We start from the raw sequence: 20,088 nt of genomic DNA, 5'->3' as shown, positions 1-20,088 counted from the left end.
AGAACTCTGGGCCCCTAAGGTCAGTCCCCATAGCCACAGTAAGATGGGTCCCCTCCCTCCCCTGAACAAGACACTCCTGCACAAAATTCCCATAAATTCCAGAAAGGGGCCCAGCTGTCATTTTCCTTATACACAGCTTTAGTGGGCATCCCATGAATTTCCTCTCACCCATTTCCCCTGTTTCATCCTCACTGGGACTAAGAGGTAGCTGCCTCCACCACTCTCCACACTGCAGTAATCCCTCTGAGACTAGAGGGTGCTCACCCTCCAGCCAGGCAGAGAGGCAGACAATCTGGACCCTATGACTGAGATTCTTCCTCTCTGGTCAGGCCACCACACAGGAAACCCTGGATGAGCAGAGAATCAGCCCAGCCCCTTCATCTGGCTGCTTCAGGAAGCAGAGAGAAGCTCCCTAAAGACAAAAGCTGTCACCAGGCTCCATTCTGGAAACTGCTTAGTGTCCAGAGGGCTGAGAGCAGGACAGCAGCTCTCCATCCCTAGATTGTCCAGGGATGCAGATGATGGTACAGATGTCCCCAAGGTCTCAAGCCAAGCTGGCTTTAGAGAAGGGGATGATGAGGAGGTCCCTGTGGAGGATGAGAGCTGAGAGCTCCCAGGAGCTGCCTGAGGAGTCCTTGTCTGTGTGGAGGCAAGACTTGGCCACTGGAGGCCCACAGCACCTGTGACCTCCCTGGTCCTTCCTTCCTGTCAGGACCCCTCTCTGTAGAGCAGAGCAGACACGAATAAGAAGATGGTGACCCAAGAGCATTTCCCAACAAAACTACGTTTATTCACATTTTACATACATCTCTCCAAAGATCCTGCTGCCACCCACGCCCACCCAGATCCACCTCCCCCACCTCTCGAAGCTCCCACAAGCCCAATCCCCTCCCTGCCCTGGAGTCCCTTCCTCCAACAGCAGCCAGGATCACCCACGAGCTGAGGAGCCCTAGGCTCCCCTTGGGGCTGGCCCGCTGTTCCCTACTGGCTGCAGAGCCGCTTCCTCTTCCTTCCTGTGACAAATGGGTCACACTTTCTCTTTCTCAGCTGTGAGGAGCGAACCAGTCCCAGAGCCAGAGCTGGGGTCTCAGAGACCCCGAGGCCAGCCCCCAGAGGAGCTGGGCTGAGGCCTATTCTCTGAGAGGAGGGGGCCTGGCCTGAGGCAGGGACAGGACTCTGGGACAGCCTCCAGGGCAGCAGGCTGTGCTGCGAGGCCAAGAGGAAGGCCAGGCTGGGGAGCTCCTCCTCGTCCTCGCTGGACCCGTCCCTGGGCCCTCGGGCCCCCAGAATTGGAAAGACCGTTCTGAGAACTGAGGTATCCCTGGGTCCTGGCTGAGGGCCAGTGCACCTCTGACCCTGGGGAGGGGAGGGTTGTCCTGGCTGGAATGGAGGCAACTCCTGCTGTCCCAGAGAGGGAACAAGGTCTTTGGCCTTGGATAGGCCAGTGTTTGCTTGGCTGAACCTGTGAACAGCCTCGAAATCAACCTCTGGTGGGCCGGCTTCATGTCTGACCCCTAGCTGGGGGCCTTGATCATATCTCTGGGCATCTTTGCTGGCGTCAGACTCAGAAGGACTTGAGTCCACTTGGGGTACACTTTGACTGCTGGGTGTCCGCACTCCCTTGTCTTCCTTCAAGGCCAGGAGTCGTTTCTGCACCAGCTGGTAGGAGAGAAGAGGGCAGTGACTGCTCTGCACACCCACATGTGAGAGGAGGAGCCGTGGGCAGTGGGACATGGCCCTGGGTGGGGTGGAGAGGAGGGGTGACCTTGAGACTCAAATCCAAATATAGACACTGTGGTGTTCCTGCTGGCCTCCTGCACCTTGTTCCCAGCTTTGTGTCCTTTCCTCCCTCATAACCCGCCCCAGCTCCCTATCCTCTCCCTCCTATCACCCAGCACTGCACCTACCCCAGAGTAGGCTGTCTTCCAGGCCAGATGTCCCAGGCAGGGGAGGGATGGACAGAGCCATGGAAGCCTCCTTTTCTGGGGTTCTATGTCTCCCTTGCTCACCAGGGTCCCCCATGCCCTGGTTTACCTGGGAGACTCTTGTCTCCCCTGTTCTACCTGGGGTCCCTCCCTCCCCTGGCTCCCCTGGGTCACAGGGGTCCCCACCCACAGGCTCCATAAGTATCCCTCCCTCTCCTGCTCACCTCCTCAGGGGTGAGGCCTTCCTCCTGTTCCAGCTCCTCAGCTAGTGCCAAGGGATCCAGTTGTGGTTCTGGGGAAAGCAAGTCTGCCAGGAATCGAGGGTGAATGACTGCCTCTACCTAGAACAGAAGGAAAAGGCTGTGAGCATTCTTGGCCAGGAATGGCCTGGGAGCCAAGAAGACCTAGAGGAAAGTGAAAAGTAGAGACCCACTCCTGTTCTCTAGTGGGGGTGGGGTGGATGCTCAAGAGTGAGGGGTGGGGGATATATGTATACATATGGATGATTCACGTGTTGTACAGCAGAAGCTGACAGAACATTGTGAAGCAATTATACTCCAATAAAAAAGCACATACACACCTACTTACACAGACATATGAAGGCATACACACAGACAGACACAGACATGAGCACTCATACATGTGCGTACACACGCTCCACACACATATGGACACACACACAAAGCACATGAACAGAGCTTCAGTCCCATTGGCCTGGGCAGAACCCAGTTCTTGGGGTGCTGAGAGTTCCATGCCTTGGAATCTTGTGGACCCCAGGCTCCATGCCCAGCCCACCTTGGTGACGAACTCTTCCTGGGAACACAGCTTGTCAATGTAGCTCAGGAGATCTGGGTCTGCATAGGTCCCGTCCTCTTCCTGCTTCAGCTCATCCTCATCCTTTCCACATTCTGCCTCTGACTTGCCCGTGGCCAAGTGGATGGGCCCCACCAGCACCTCCATGATGTTCACATACTCTCTCACAGCCTCAGGGGGAATCTCCTTGGGGGCCTTGGTCCCCGGGTGCCGCTGGGCTCTGTGTGGCTGCGAGCGGGTGGGATGGGCCCGGGGCCCGGCCTTCCGGGGAGCACTGGCTGAGGCAGAGCAGGAAAGAGGGAAGGAAGGTGAGGGGCTTCTGCGTCCACCTCCTGACCACTGAGCACGCGCTGGTGAGGGCAGTGTTTGGGGGTCAGTGACTTAGGTGTGGGCAGGGTTAGCACCACCTGAAGCCTCATGCACAGTGGGAGGGGGAGGGGGCCATCTAAGACAGTCCTGTGAGGAATGTGGAACCTTGATTCTTCAGGGTATCCCTAACAAGCCCACTCTGTGTGGGGTCTTTTGACAGGGAGGTGAAAGAGGAGTTATTAAACTGATGGAGATGATACCCTGTAGTGACAAAGGAAATGGCAACCCACTCCAGTGTTCTTGCCTGGAGAAGCCCAGGGACGGGGGAGCCTGGTGGGCTGCCGTCTATGGGGTCACACAGAGTCGGACACAACTGAAGCGACTCAGCAGCAGCAGCAGTGACAAAGGACAACTGAGACCCTGTCTCACTGGCTGTTCTGGTTGAAAGACCAATGACCCTCTTGAAGGAAAAGGATCCACATGGGGCCAGCGGTCATCCCTTGGCCCATGTCACCTTTGCTTGGAACTCCAGTGGGAACGTGGGTGCCTGGCTGAGGGCACACTGTCGGGGCTGAGGACCCCTGAGGATCCAGCTTCGGTGGGACTGGAGGAGGCAGGCCTTGCACCCCCTGCATCCACTGTAACTTCTGAATCTGCATCACTTCCTCTGCCTCAAATTCCATGAACCTGGGAGTGATGGAGGCATACGGCACACTGAGAAAAAGGCCTGGGCTTTGGAGCCGGGAACAAAGGCAACAGAGAATGAGGGCCTGGGAGAGAGTGTGTCTTGGGGTGGACAGGCCCCTGGGAGGTACTATTCCCAGCAGAGGGCTCTCCTGGAACTGACTGGACATCTGGGACTCTTTCTGCCCCACCAGCACTTGAAGGGCACTCAAGAGCATAGACCGAGGCTGCTGAATTGAACCAGGCCCTCAGGACACAGGCAGACCCACAGGGGACCCTCCTCATGCCCCCATTCCCGTCCAGAACTATATGAAGGGCTGATGGCCAGAGGCTGAATCAGGCACATGTCCCCAAAGCGGTCCTTGCTGAATCCAGGACCCTGGACAGGGGCTGAGAGTCCTGGAACATAAGCCTGGAGACAGGGCCCAGGAAAGGTTGGAGGATTTGGCCGCTAAGCTTAGAGAAGAGGCTTTCCTTTCCTCTGAGAGGTGTTTGTTTGTTTGGTTCTATTTTTAAACTAAAAAGATTGCCATGGAGAAAATACTGGAATGGCCAGAGACGTTTGGGCTGATGACATGCTGGCTTCCCCAGCCTCTTCAGGGAGATCAGGGTACCCACTCCAGCCACTTTTCATGAGAAGAGGGGGTCCCAAAGTCTATGTCAGTGGCTGCCAGCCACCCACCACTAAGGAAGCAGCAGGCTGGTGGGTGGAGAACATGCCCCTGCATAGCCCCTATGGCTGGGGTTGGACCCCTCCTGGGCTCAAAGCTTTACCCAACCCCATCCTGAGACCTTCATGTCAAGCCAAAGGTAGGTCACCATCAGGGGAGATCAGAGGTGCTGCTGGAGGAAGTACTGAAGACCCACGCTCTCAAGATGAGGGAAGGGTTCTGGAGGGGAGTAGGGCATCTGGGCTGTGGGGGCCCTGTGCTGAGTGACAGCCCTCCTCTATCCTGCTTGATGAGCATGCCCACAGCCAGACCCTGACCTGGGGTCTAACCCTCACCCACTCCTCTTACCCACCACACAGCTCTAGGGCCCAGGATGCTGACTCACTTTCTGGCCATCTCATAGTAGATCATCCGGTCAAAGTTGCTTCTGTGCTGCCATTCCTGCACAGCCCGCCACAGTCCCTCCTCCAGTGTCATGGTGGGCTTCAGGCGAGCCAGGGACCGAAGCACTGGGCTGTAAGCCATCAGGGTCTGTTTCAGAGTCCAGCCCAGTCTCCACTCATCTGATTCCACCCAGCAACTTGGACCACATAACCCAAGATAGCATGACTGAGCATCAGGAAGGTGAGAGACAGGCCTGAGAGAGCAAGGACAAGCCTTCCCGCTACTGCCATCACCGCCTCACTCTCACTGAAGGATGACCATCCATTCCCAGGCTAAGGCTGGGACAGGGACCCTTGTGAGGGCTCCTTCCTTTGCAAGATTGCCTTTTGACTATAAAAATCCCTATCATCAGTGAGGCATGGCATGTGCCAGGCAGTCTGCTAACACTTCATAGATTAGCCTAAAGAGTCTTCTACACAGTTCTCTGAGTTAAGTGCAATTGTCCCCCCCACCACCTTTTTTTTTTACGAGGGAACTGAGGTTTAGGAGGGAAATGCCTGCCAGGCTCCCAGCTCTAGGAGAGAGCCCATGCCCTGTGAGCTCTACCACCACCCAGTTCTAAGAATTCTCCAGAACAAGGAGGTTCTTGTTCTTGAGGCATGCATAGAGCTCTATCCTGGACCTTGCACTCCCTCTCCTTTCTGAAGGGACATCCCCTGACCATGGACAATCAAGTCCTGTGTGAAAGGATACGGCACCACAAAGGAGTGCAGCATCCCATCTGTGGCTCCTCACCTCACACCAAAACCCTCCCTGGCTACAAGTCTTCATCAACATCACCATGAGCATCATGGAAAGTCAAGTTGGCTGTACTCACAAGGCAGTGAGATAACTGAGATAAGGTACTGAAAGGATGTCAGGAACTTGCATGGTGATGTGTAGGACCAAAATGTGCCTTCTCACAGCAGGGACATCACCCTCAGACTTTCTTCCTGGTATCCCTACAAACCTAATCTGAGCATCCACCCCCAGTTCCTTTTTATCTAAAAGCTCTGATAACCTCATGACCGCCTGGCTGTTCACTCACATGAGAAAGCAGGAAAGAGCTTCAGCATCAGGACTCTGGGGAAGGTGTCTCCGGGCCAGAGACTTGAAGCGCTGCCAACGTCGGAAGTTCTCATACACGCTCTTGGGGTTGCAGGAGTCATCCTGCGAGGCCTTGGACTGGTTGGTGGCCAGGCTGCCCTCCCTGGAAATGCCATGTAACTGTGGCCCCAAGTTCACTTGGGGAATGATGGGGGCCAGCTGGGCAGCTGGTAGTGGAGCTTGAGGTGGAAAGCCTGGGGTCCAGCTTCCCTTGCCAGACTGAGCTACTCCAACAGCTGGGGCAGTCACAATGGTCTCCATCGCAGGGGTTGTTAAGAATAGGGGGACAGGACATGCAGTACTCCTGCTGAGGGGCCCTGGAGTGCTCCAGTTGAGGGGAGCCTGAGTAAGGACAAAGGTCTGAGTCTGCGGGTGCTCCGCTGGCCTTCCTTCTGACCTGACTTGGACAATGATGTTGCAAGCCCCAGGGGCACTGGGGCCATAGCCAGCATTGGGCACCAAAGGTGTCCTTGGAAAAGCTGGCAGCAGCTGAGTGCCACCAGGAGGGAATGATGGGGTCATGGAAGGTGGCAGGTGTTGCTCCCAGGGTGGCCAGTGTTGGGGGCCAGGAATGGGTGGAGGAAAGGGCATTGTCCTGAAAGGAGGCAAGGAGGCACCAGGGGTCACGGCCACATCCATTCCCAGCTCTGGAGATGCTGTTGAGACAAAGGAAAGATTTGAATGGAGGAGGAGAACGGGCAACAGATGAAAGGTTGTTGCTGAACCACGAAAAGATGCTGAGATTCTTGGCCTCCGGAGGAGAATAATTCAATCCAGGGCCAGAGATGAGGCTTGATTGCTCAGAGCTTTTGTGTAATAAAGTTTTTTAAAGTCTAAAGGCGATAGAGAAAGCTTCTGACATAGGCATCAGAAGGGGGCAGAAAGAGTACCCCCTTGCTAGTGTTAGCAGTGGAGTTATATACTCACTAATGAATCAAAAGAATGTCTGGAGGTTGTAAAGACCTACTCCCATAATTTACATTTTAAGATAACAGAATTAGCCAGAAGGTTTAATCCAGAGACTGTCCTCAGGCAGGATACATTCAGTTCAGTTCAGTTCAGTCTCAGTCGTGTCCGACTCTTTGCAACCCCATGAATTGCAGCACTCCAGGCCTCCCTGTCCATCACCAACTCCCAGAGTTCACCCAAACTGATGTGCGTCGAGTCGATGATGCCATTCAGCCATCTCATCCTCTGTCGTCCCCTTCTCCTCCTGCCCCCAATCTCTCCCAGCATCAGAGTCTTTTCCAATGAGTCAACTCTGCATGAGGTGGCCAAAGTATTGGAGTTTCAGCTTTAGCATCAGTCCTTCCAATGAACACCCAGGACTGATCTTTAGAATGGACTGGTTGGATCTCCTTGCAATCCAAGGGACTCTCAAGAGTCTTCTGCAACACCACTGTTCAAAAGCATCAATTCTTCGGTGCTCAGCTTTCTTCACAGTCCAACTCTCACATCCATACATGACCACTGGGAAAACCATAGCCTTGACTAGACAGACCTTTGTTGGCAAGGTAATGTCTCTGCTTTTGAATATGCTATCTAGGTTGGTCATAACTTTCCTTCCAAGGAGTAAACGTCTTTTAATTTCATGGCTGCAATCACCATCTGCAGTGATTTTGGAGCCCTTCAAAATAAAGTCTGACACTATTTCCACTGTTTCCCCATCTATTTCCCATGAAGGGATGGGACCAGATGCCATGATCTTAGTTTTCTGAATGCTGAGCTTTAAGTCAACTTTTTCACTCTCCTCTTTCACTTTCATCAAGAGGTTCTTTAGTTCCTCTTCACTTTCTGCCGTAAGGGTAGTGTCATCTGCATATCTGAGGTTATTGATATTTTTCCCAGCAGTCTTGATTCCAGCTGTGCTTCATCCAGCCCAGCATTTCTCATGATGTACTCTGCATATAAGCAGGGTGACAATATACAGCCTTGACGTACTCCTTTTCCTATTTGGAACCAGTCTGTTGTTCCATGTCCAATTCTAATTGTTGCTTCCTGACCTGCATATAGGTTTCTCAAGAGGCAGGTCAGGTGGTGTGGTATTCCCATCTCTTGAAGAATTTTCCACAGTTTGTTGTGATCCACACAGTCAAAGGCTTTGGCATAGTAAATAAAGGAGAAATATATGTTTTTCTGTGACTATTTGATTTAGGTCATGCCTGAATGGTCTAGTGGTTTTCCCCACTTTCTTCAATTTAAGTCTGAATTTGCCAATAAGGAGTTCATGATCTGAGCCACAGTCAGCTCCCAGTCTTGTTTTTGCTGACTGTATAGAGCTTCTCCATCTTTGGCTGCAAAGAATATAATCAATCTGATTTCAGTGATGACCATCTGGTGATGTCCATGTGTAGAGTCTTCTCTTGTGTTGTTGGAAGAGGGTGTTTTCTATGACCACTGCATTCTCTTGGCAAAACTCTATTAGCCTTTGCCCTGCTTCATTCTGTATTCCAAGGCCAAATTTGCCTGTTACCCCAGGTGTTTCTTGACTTCCTACTTTTGCATTCCAGTCCCCTATAATGAAAAGGACATCTTTTTTGGGTGTTAGTTCTAAAAGGTCTTGTAGGTCTTCATACAACCATTCAACTTCAGCTTCTTCAGCGTTACTGGTTGGGGCATAGACTTGGATTACTGTGATATTGAATGGTTTGCCTTGGAAATGAGCAGAGATCATTCTGTCGTTTTTGAGATTGCATCCAAGTACTGCATTTTGGACTCTTTTGTTGACCATGATAGCTACTCCATTTCTTCTAAGGGATTCCTGCCCACAGTAGTAGATATAATGGTCATCTGAGTTATATTCACCCATTCCAGTCCATTTTAGTTCGCTGATGCCTAGAATGTCAATGTTTACTCTTGCCATCTCCTGTTTGACTACTTCCAATTTGCCTTGAATCATGGACCTAACATTCCAGGTTCCTATGCAACATTGCTCTTTACAGCATCAGATCTTGCTTCTATCACCCACCAGTCACTTCCACAGCTGGGTATTGTTTTTGCTTTGGCTCCATCCCTTCATTCTTTCTGGAGTTATTTCTCTACTGATCTCCAGTAGTATATTGGGCACCTACCAACCTGGGGAGTTCCTCTTTCAGTATCCTATCATTTTGCCTTTTCATACTGTTCATGGGATTCTTAAGGCAAGAATATTGAAGTGGTTTGCCATTTCCTTCTCCAGTGGACCACATTCTGTCAGGATACATTATTGTTATATAATTCTTGTAAAGACCTCACCAGATCTACTCCCATAATTTACATGTTAAGATAACAGGATTAGCCAGAAGGTTTAATCGAGAGATTGTCCTCAGGCAGGATACATTATTGTTATATAATCCTAAGGAATGTAGAGGGGAAAAAAATTTTTGTCCTTTCTTCCTCCTTGAGAATTTCAGACCCCTCTCTCCTTGGAGACCCCTAGACTTCTTATCAACCTGCCTAGGAAATGACTCTCTCACTGGGACTGAGGCTCTCTGGAGAGAATCAGAGTGTAAATCTCCACACATGAGGACATCTGGACAGTGTGTGCAGCATGGACATGTCTTCTAATGATTTTCACGATCTGACCTCTGGATGAGAATTATTCCACTGGTGACCTCACTCCTAGCCTCCAAGGTCCCTGAGCCCTGTCTGCCAAGAAGAAATCTCTTCAGCAAGTGCTGACTCGGAGAGCCTCCCTCAGGCACTCTCTGGGACCCAAACGTCACAGGCTGTCTCCCAGACCCGGAACTGGGTGAACATCTGCTCTGTGAGAAATGCCCCTCAGCAGGTCCACTAGCAGGTGAGGACCTTCTCCACGGTAAGTTCTAGGCACCCAAAGACCCTTTGTGGACAGGCAGTGTTTAAAACATTAGGGGCCTACCTCCACCTCAGTCTTTCTTTTCCTGGTGCTCAGTATAAATCCTCTCACTCTTTTCAAGCCTCACAAAACAAAAATAATGGAAACTATCACTCAAATGGAATTCTGACAAAAACCCATAACACACTGGCTCAGCATGCACATCAGAATCACCACAGCAGACAGTTAATATGAGCCAGGTTATACCACCCCCTTCCCAGTGCCCAGAGCCATGTCATCACTCTAGGAATTCTCTTTGTAGGAACTGTGGGGAGTCTGAGAAGTGGGCATCTGTCCCTTAAATTCTGTCATTTCACAGCCAGTGAATGGCTGTAGAGGATTAGACAAGGACCAGGGAATGGTCATGTTACATTGGTTGTGGGAGTATAGACTGCCTGGGGTACTTCCCCTTTGAGTTCCCAATAACAGAGAGTGAAGACAAACTGAGAAACAGGCATGATCCAGGTGCCATTGTGATAAAGTTGTCTGGAACACATCCCTGTTCAGGAGAACACGTTACATGCCACGTGCACCTAATTAATCAGAACAGGTGTCGTAGGACTTTTACTCAGAACAGAGAAGATTGTCTGCCTGCTTCTGGGCTACACTCCTTACCCCCTTTAAAGAGGAAATCAGCTTTCACTGACATTCCACCAGAACTAACCACCCTCCACATCTGTTCCCTGTCCACAAAGGAGTGACGTGAAAAATGAAGAAACTCTTCGTCTCAAGATATGCCGAAGGTCCACCATGAGATATTGGACAAGATGAAGTCGGTCTAAAGAGCTGCTTTTCCACAAAAGGAAGAACAGTTTAGGACATCTTGGGAAACTGAGGCCTGTCTTGGTTGAAGTTACATGGACACCCATCCCTGTCAAAGCCAAGGCAACTGTTACCTGAACTGAGAGGTCAGCTGTGAGCTGGAAGGAGTGGAGACGGTCTGGACTGCAGCAGTTAGAGTAACTTCCTGCCTAGCTCTCAGAGGAAATTTCACTTCAGGTGTGACCACACACAGTCCCATTGAATAGTTTTCTAATAAGACTATCTCTCCCCATGGCCCAGTTAGATACAGTATGCCCCAGTCCAAACCCCTCAGAAAGACATGGGGTGGGACAAGCTTCGGGTACCTAAGAAACACAATACGGGGCTAGGGCCTCCTCATGACCCTTCCTGTGTCACCACCAGATCACCCACACTTCCTACACACATGTTTCAAAGCGGCTTATCTTCATTCTAGAAATAATCAAGCCTGCCTGCTGCCATCCTTTCTCCATAACCAGGGCAATTTCCCTTGATCCACTTCCAATGAACCCTCCTCCCCAGTGCAGCCTCAGGTTTCTTCAGGCTTTTCAGTCTCCCCAGATGTCCTTATGGGTCCAGTGCTCTCTCCTTCCTCAACTTCAGTTCAACCGTGTGCCCACAGTGAAATGTCACATGTGGACTCAAAGGTCTGAGAAATGGCAGGGAACACGACCGCAGCCTACAGGCTTACCTCCTTCTGAAGCCATTCCCATAGGCTTGGACATGGACCACTGCTGCCTGGTAGCCTCAATGAGAAAAGTCAAGACCAAGACCCAGAGAGGGACCTGCTCCAGCAGATGCTCAGCATCCAGGTAAAGGAGGGAAATGTTTGAATTCAAACAGTAGAATGTGGAACTGAAACATTCTGCAGCGGGGGAGGGGCAGAAGGCAGGTGGACCTGGGTGGGGTGAGCAGACATTCCATGAACAGCTCTGGCAGGAAGGCGAGAACCAGAAGTTCGTTCCACATTACATAGCGGTGACACAATTGGTGTTTGCCTCTTTAGGCAACTTATCAATTGTTTCTCAGTTTCACAGCACCAAAGTTGGACTTGATCTTCCACCTATTTCACTTCTTTTTCCATCAACCTAGTTTTGTGTCCCTCAACTCACTCTGCTTCCTAACTGGATCTTGACTTACTTCAACAGAGACTAGACTTTCAGAACAAGTTCAGAAGAACTTTTAGTCTTATAAACCCTTGGGTATTAATGGCTACATGGAACTGAGGGTTTGAAATTAGGATTGTCTCAGTAGATGCAGGGTGTTTGGTTGCTGTATGTACATCACTCCTAAGGAAGCAGTCCTTGTGCCCCAACCAACATTCAGCAGGACTTTTCCTTACTAACAATCCCTTTTGCTGGAAAAAGCCCATCTATCAAAAATCCATCATGCAACCCACACGTCTAAGACCAGAATTCACTGTGTTTCTCATAGCATTACATTGTTGTTAAATATTTAGTTTTTTATCTTTTAAATGATTTTAGTATAATACTTTAAACAAGTAATATCTTCTAATGGTTCAAAATCAAATTGTGAGAAATGGAATATGCAGTGACATAGTTCCACCTCTTTCCTCACTTCAATCTTCTTTCCCAGAGAAAACCAGAGTTATCTGTTTCATTAAAATCTTTCCAGAGATGTGTTTTGCAACTAAAAATAAATGTAATTGATATTCATTTTTAAAAATGTCTCCAGTTTTGTTTTTTTTTTCTGGTTGAAAATTCATATATGTTTTAATATATCCAAGTATATTTTCAATGATTGTTTTTGTATTTTGTATTACAGCTCCTCTGTTTCTGGACTTAATTCCTAGAACAAGAATTTCTACAGTCTTTTAAATTTCAAATTACCTGAAAAGGTAGGATGACCAGATCAAGCAAATAAAAATAACAAATGCCTAAATGAATTTGATTTTTTGAATTTTGCATAAACAATGGATTAGTTTTTAGTCTAGCTGTGCCCTATGCAATATTTCTGATATAGCTTTATGCAAATTAATTTCCTCATTATCTGATACTTGCATTTAACTGAAAACCTGTATTTTATCTGGCAGTACTACCAAAAAAGTATAACATAGTAAGCTATTATTCATCATTCTTATGAGAAAGAGGGGCTTCCCTTGTGACTCAGACAGTAAAGAATCTGCCTGCAATGCAGGAGACTCAGTTTTGATCCCTGGGTTGGGACGATCCCCTGGAGAAGGAAATGGCAATCCACTCCAGTATTCTTGCCTAGAGAATTCCTGGACAGAGGAGCCTGGAGGACACAGTCCATGGGGCTGCAAAGAGTCGGACACGACTGAGTGACTACAGTTTACACTATGAGAAAGAGAACTGGGAGTAAAGAGACTGACGTGTGCATCTTGGGTCCAACACAAAACACAATTGCAAACACACAAAATCTGCAGACTCTGGATGAAATGGATTTCGAAGAGCCATCACATGGCATTGAAAGTTTAGGCTTAGTAGGACTAAGGACAGAAATAAGGAATGAGAAGGTAAAAAAATCTTCTCTTTCCTTGTGTTTAAAGGACTAAATATCCCAGAGCACTGGTTTTTCTAGATGTTAAAAATCTATTACCCATGAAATGGACGTGTACCTTGAGAAAAATGCCAAAAGTTTATCTAGCAATGTCCAATCCCCATTCACACAAATCCACTTCCATCTAAATCCTAGCCTGCAAATACTGCTTATAAGCTTATGAATTTCCTGTCTGCATTACATACCCTTGCTCTTTAGAACCTAAGCTCATCATTGCATATGGACCCACCTGCATGAAATAAAGGGAGCATCTCTTTTTTTTTTTTTAGTAATTTGCCTGATTCTCATTTTCATATTGAGAATCAATGTCAGTTTATCACTATCAAAATGATATGAAAGAATGTTTGCCTTTTGTGTTGTGAGAAGAAAGGAATTTAGGTATCTTGTCAAGGGATATGAAGGGTGAAAACTTCAGAGGACTACAACCAGATCTCTTGGGAGACAAGAGTCACTCCCTGCTATAGCAGGAATTGTGGGGTGTTGGGAAAAGAAAGATTTAGAAGGACAGTTCCATACGGTGAAAAAGACTTCTGTTGGTGCTTATGAAGTTCCTTGCACCTTGCAAGGAAAAATGGACTCAAAAGAATGTGAGAAGATGAGGTGAGAGTATTTAAAGTAATATCATGGTGAACTTTATATCAATAAACTCCTGTTGGGGACTGAAAAAATAACTTGGAAATATGGCTCAGCTCTTGGACTCCTATCATGAAGGAAAACTTAAATGATATTCAACCAATGCTAGACTTGATGCTAGAGGGATGGTGAGGCAGAATACAAGAAAGGAAAGCTTTCTTGTTGCTTCCTCCCCTTGTTCAGTCCTTCAACCAATTACAAGATTCTCATTCATAACTCTGATAAAGTATTTGAATGAGGCCTCTCAGGGCCACTGATACAAAAATTGCATTATGTAAAAGTTATCAATTCTGCAATCATTTTTGTACTGCTTCAAAATACTACACCCCGGAGACAGATATAATCAAATCAGCCCAAATATGATTTGGGAAGACCAGACAAGGAAGGAGTATCTAAAATTCCTTTAGATCACAATCTCTGACTATTCCTGCAGACGCTGGGGGCAGGCATTGATTACAGAGAAAAAGTATCTCTGGACATGGATCACAAGCATCAGAAGACAGTTCATCTTCCACATCACTATGGAACATTAAAGACAGAAAGAGATACAATGTTTATGTCTTGTGGAGTTTTCAAGTCTGTGCACTTGAAGCTCTTAGTACTGTTAAATATGAGGGATCTTCAGAAGCTTTCTGTTGAGTGAAAAAATGCTCTAATCTTGCAATTGACCAGAAAGAGGATTTGCTGATTGAGGTTTCTTTGGCAAGCATTACATAGTCAGGTTAATAAGTTGATTCTGCTACTATTTATTTTTTTATTGCCAACAGAAATTTTGCAATATATTACCAAAAAAGGGGGAGAGTAAAATTGTTCCCATAGTATTAATACCTGTTGTGTTTAAATTGAACCAGATTGTTGTCTTACTCAGGGTTACAACAAAAACTTTACAAAGGAAACACTCAATATTTACTGAAAAAAACTCCATGTATTAAATACACTACAGAAAAATATTCTAGTAGAGTATATGCATTTGGAAGAACTCTAGGAATGGAATCAGGAGAAAGCATCTTAAGAGTGTTCCCAGGTCTGAAACTCTTTGCTAAAATTGTTCTTTAACAGAAACGTCCACCTTGCTAGGAAAAAGACCTACTGGTTTTGACAGGCATAAACAAGAAGCAAGGAACTGCAGTCCGAAGGTCATGAAAGCACTTGCTCCAATTTGAGGATATTGTTATAAGGATGGAGCTCTACAAAACCCTTTGCATCTAAGCGCAAGGACTTCACGTGTGCAATTTAAAAATCACAAGTGCTCATCTCACGAGAGCTAGTTTTAAGAGAGCACCACGAAGTTTCCAGCAAGGAGACTTAGCCAGAGAAGCTCCTCAGGATACCCCGACCCTCCATTTCTCTCCTCTCCAGCAGGGACTTAAAAGGACAGTTTCCCACAAGTCCTGACGCACAGGACTCCAGGGGCTCTAGAGCACTGGAAGTGCGGTAGTCTAATGGCTCTTTCAAGGGTCTGTTGAGGCTGTCTGCTCAGGAAAACAGGAGCGCACGCGCGAGCTTGGAGGGTGGGGCCCCAACGGCTGCCTCAGCAGAGGGCCGAACCTCTTAAGGCCGCCTCCAGAGTCAACATGGAGGTAAGGGATGGAGGGACCCTTCAACCTGCGGGTGTCACTCTCTGACTGCTGTTCACCCTGTCGGGTATTTGTGTCTTTGTTTGTAGGGGAGTGGAGAAGGAAATGGCAACCCACTCCAGTGTTCTTGCCTGGAGAATCCCAGGGACGGCGGAGCCTGGTGGGCTGCCGTCTCTGGGGTCACACAGAGTCGGACACGACTGAAGTGACTTAGCAGTAGCAGCTGTAGGGGAGACTCCTCACAATGTGGATTCATGCCCGTATAGAGCTTACTTAGTTCCCTTTGCTGCGTTTACACTAGGGTTATTGGCCATGGGGGAGCAGGCTGCAAGAACGGTTCGGTGACTGTGGGAGTAAGTTGTGGGATAAATAGTGTGTGAGAGCCGTTAAACAGGTGCCATTCTGTCCACGTGTTCTGAAGAGTACGAAAGCTAGACGGAAGTTCTTCCGATTTGAAAGCCCTCATCAGGTTCCCAAAAACTAGCACAGGTTATAGGAAAATGAGTGGAAAGTGAGTGAAACCATAGTTTCACTTGTGTCTTCATTTTTAACGTAAAGGCATCAATCGATTGTTCAATTGATTTGGACACAAATGTTCAAACTGCACTCTTTTGTCCATGATAGAAGAAACTTTGCTGAATGTAGTAATAAACATTGATTCATAGTCTGATATCAATTCAGTATTGATTTGCAAGCATAGATGGGATTCGTGTGTAATCGGTTGGTGGGAATCTGATATGTAATAAAATGTGTGGGTTGGTTTTGTTTGTGAATATTTGTGTTTAAGGGGAAGTTATGTTTTTGTGAGAATGTGTAAGGTAAATCTTTGAAGGATATTTGAAGGGTGTTGAGATTTAACGGAGACATACTCAAGGAGTTAGTTAGTGGTTGCTGCTGCTGCTGCTGCTAAGTTGCTTCTGTCATGTCCGACTCTTTGCGACCCCATGGACTGCAGCCTACCAGGCTCCTCTGTCCGTGAGATTTTCCAGGCAAGAGTACTGGAGTGGGGTGCCATCACCTTCTCTGTAGTTAGTGGTTAGGTATTTGTAATTTGGTATTTGGGGAATATTTTTACATGTGTCTTTTTCACCCATGAATTTGGGAATTTCTTTGTGTCTCATGATGGATTTGCATATGCATAAGGGCAGTGTTAGGAAAAGGACTGATGTGTATTAGTTTGGGTATACTATCTGTTTTGTGTATTTGATGAATGTAGGATGATCATTTGTGTATTCAGGATATCATTTGTGCATTGTGTGTGTTGTAGGGCTTATGTGGTTTGTGTGTGTGTATTTTCAGGAGCTGTGTATATATCTGTTGCTGTGTAGGGGAAGTCTGTGGCTATTTTATGGAACTGATAGATGTAGGTATGTTGTGTTTGTATAATACTGTATTATGGAAGATGGAAGAGTTAATTCTGTGTGAGAGTTTGGGAATGTGGGGCTATGCATATGCAGGTAGTGTAGGATGTGTATTTGAAACAGAGAGTATATACAGTTATATGTTTGCTTATTTTTAGTGCAGCGGGTAATTGTTCTATTTGGAGCTTGTGGACAGTTGTATGTAAAGTAAGTTTGTGTGTGTATTCAAGGGGCATAGCCATTTGGAGGAATATCTGCTAGTGCTATGTATTTGTATTTTTCAATAGGGGCCTCTTAGGCTTATATATTTTGAGAAGTGAGTATATGTGTACCTGATGAGACGGTGAGGTTCCAGGTTTATACACAGGAGTTGGAGAATTGCACTTATATGTATTAGGAATATGTGACATGGTTTTTTGTTAGTATTTGCAGATATATGAGCTGGCTCCTACTAGCTAGGGATCATTTGGTATGTGGAAGTTATTTCATAAATGGTTTCCTGTAGATATTTCTATGCATGTTACTTGTGAATAGTAATTTGTGTGTATGTCATCAAAGGGTGTATGAATTATCCAAGTTTGTTCATGAGGTATGGAGTTGTTAAGAGTATTCTAAGTGCATTTCTTTGGAAACTGCTAGGATCCCTTATGATTATACAGTGGAAGTGAGAGATAGATTTAATGGACTAGATCTGATAGAGTGCCTGATGAACTATGGATAGAGGTTTGTGACATTATACAGGAGACAGGGATCAAGACCATCCCCATGGAAAAGAAATGCAAAAAAGCAAAATGGCTGTCTAAGGAGGCCTTACAAATAGCTGTGAAAAGAAGAGAAGCAAAAAGCAAAGGAGAAAAGATATTCCCATTTGAATGCAGAGTTCCAAAGAATAGCAAGGAGAGATAAGAAAACCTTCTTCAGCGATCAATGCAAAGAAATAGAGGAAAACAACAGAATAGGAAAGACAAGAGATCTCTTCAAGAAAATTAGAGATACCAAGGGAGCATTTCATGCAAAGATAGGCTTGATAAAGGACAGAAATGGTATGGACCTAACAGAAGCAGAAGATATTGAGAAGAGGTGGCAAGAATACACAGAAGAACAGTGCAAAAAAGATCTTCACGACCCAGATAATCATGATGGTGTGATCACTCACCTAGAGCCAGACATCCTGGAGTGTGAAGTCAAGTGGACCTTAGAAAGCATCACTTCGAACAAAGCTAGTGGAGGTGATGGGATTCCAGTTGAGCTATTTCAAATCCTGAAAGATGATGCTGTGAAAGTGCTGCACTCAATATGCCAGCAAATTTGGAAAACTCAGCAGTGGCCACAGGACTGGAAAAGGTCAGTTTTCATTCCAATCCCAAAGAAAGGCAATGCCAAAGAATGCTCAAACTACTGCACAATTGCACTCATCTCATATGCTAGTAATGCTCAAAATTCTCCAAGCCAGGCTTCAGCAGTACATGAACTGTGAACTTCCTGATGTTCAAGCTGGTTTTAGAAAAGGCAGAGGAACCAGAGATCAAATTGCCAACATCCTCTGGATCATGTAAAAAGCAAGAGATTTCCAGAAAAACATCTATTTCTGCTTTATTGACTATGCCAAAGCCTTTGGCTGTGTAGATCACCATAAACTGTGGAAAATTCTGAAAGAGATGGGAATACCAGACCACCTGACCTGCCTCTTGAGAAACCTATATGCAGGTCAGGAAGCAACAGTTAGAACTGGACATGGAACAACAGACTGGTTCCAAATAGGAAAAGGAGTCTGTAAAGGCTATATATTGTCACCCTGCTTATTTAACTTCTATGCAGAGTACATCATGAGAAATGCTGGGCTTGGAAGAAGCACAAGCTGGAATCAAGATTGCCGGGAGAAATATCAATCACCTCAGATGTGCAGATGACACCACCCTTATGGCAGAAAATGAAGAGGAACTAAAAAGCCTCTTGATGAAGGTGAAAGAGGAGAGTGAAAAAGTTGGCTTAAAGCTCAACATTCAGAAAACTAAGATCATGGTGTCTGGTCCCATCACTTCATGGCAAATAGATGGGGAAACAGTGGAAACAGTGTCAGACTTTATTTTTGGGGGCTCCACAATCACTGCAGATGGTGACTGCAGCCATGAAATTAAAAGACGCTTACTCCTTGGAAGGAAAGTTATGACCAACCTAGATAGCATATTGAAAAGCAGAGACATTACTTTGCCAACAAAGGTCTGTCTAGTCAAGGCTATGGTTTTCCCAGTGGTCATGTATGGATGTGAGAGTTGGACTGTGAAGAAAGCTGAGCGCCAAAGAATTGATGCTTTTGAACTGTGGTGTTGGAGAAGACTCTTGAGAGTCCCTTGGACTGCATGGAGATCCAACCAGTCCATCCCAAAGGAGACCAGTCCTGGGTGTTCATTGGAAGGACTGATGCTAAAGCTGAAACTCCAATACTTTGGCCACCTCATGCAGAGTTGACTCATTGGAAAAGACTCTGATGCTGGAGGGATTGGGGGCAGGAGGAGAAGGGGTCGACAGAGGATGAGATGGCTAGATGGCATCACCGACTCGATGCACATGAGTTGGTGATGGACAGGGAGGCCTGGAGTGCTGCGATTCATGGGGTTGCAGAGTCGGACACAACTGAACTGAACTGAGTGCGTTTATACATGTGTTTGATAGTAGATAGTAGGAGGTGGTCTGTGTATATTAGCATGAGGTTAGATATATGTATATAGTGTCCTTTGTTTATATGTTTGGGGAGCAGTGGGGAGGTTGTATTTGGAGAGGTAGTGTTTGAGGGGGATCTCTATGTTCAGAGGTTGGGAATGTTTGCACATCTGTGTCCATAGGTGTGTGAGAATTGCATGTGTATATTAGAGAACAGAAATTGTCGGTGTTTTTGTGTTTTGTGTGTGTCTTAGCATTTGGGATGTATACTCAAGAGAAGTTTATGGATGTGTGTATTTGTGATTTGTGCGTAAAGGAGGCTTAGTGTCCTCTTTGTGTTTATTTCAAAATGTAATGCCTGAAGAATTTAGCAGTGTTGCTTGTGTGTTCTCAGAACTGGTAAGTTGGACTTATATAAGTATAGTTAACTCTATAACATCATGGGTTTGAACCACACGGGTCCATTCCTAGTGGATTTTTTTTTTTTTTCAGTAAATACTACAGTGCTACTACATGATCCATGGATACAGAAGCATTGAATGGAAGTTTGGTACCCTAATCCCCAAGTTGTTCAAGGTTCAGCTGTATTCGATAAGTGTAGGTTGTTTGTGGCTGTGTGTATTTGAGTCCCTGGGGCTATGAATTAAGTATTCTGGCAGATATGAGAGTTCAGTAGATGGAGTAGGTTATGTGTATGTTCAGAAATCTGGAGTATATGTATTTTAGGGCTATGAATTGCATGTGGGT

At 46.7% G+C, this 20,088-nt stretch overlaps 1 protein-coding gene across 1 annotated transcript; it reads right to left on the bottom strand.

Moving 5' to 3' along the window:
• Positions 1 to 981: 981 nt before the first annotated feature.
• On the bottom strand, positions 982 to 11,275 carry LOC113897489 (NUT family member 2G-like). Its single transcript, XM_027550228.1, has 7 exons — positions 11,260 to 11,275; positions 5,874 to 6,588; positions 4,788 to 4,916; positions 3,595 to 3,734; positions 2,721 to 3,016; positions 2,150 to 2,266; positions 982 to 1,659 (listed from the first exon to the last, which is right to left on the bottom strand). Exons 1-7 carry the CDS (start codon positions 11,273 to 11,275, stop codon positions 982 to 984), a joined length of 2,091 nt encoding a protein of 696 aa, XP_027406029.1.
• Positions 11,276 to 20,088: the final 8,813 nt, after the last annotated feature.

The sequence above is a fragment of the Bos indicus x Bos taurus genome, chromosome 8, assembly GCF_003369695.1.
Source record: "Bos indicus x Bos taurus breed Angus x Brahman F1 hybrid chromosome 8, Bos_hybrid_MaternalHap_v2.0, whole genome shotgun sequence".
Lineage (NCBI taxonomy): Eukaryota > Metazoa > Chordata > Mammalia > Artiodactyla > Bovidae > Bos > Bos indicus x Bos taurus.
Note: the sequence above shows the minus strand (reverse complement) of the source record. Positions and strands in the feature narration are given on the sequence as shown.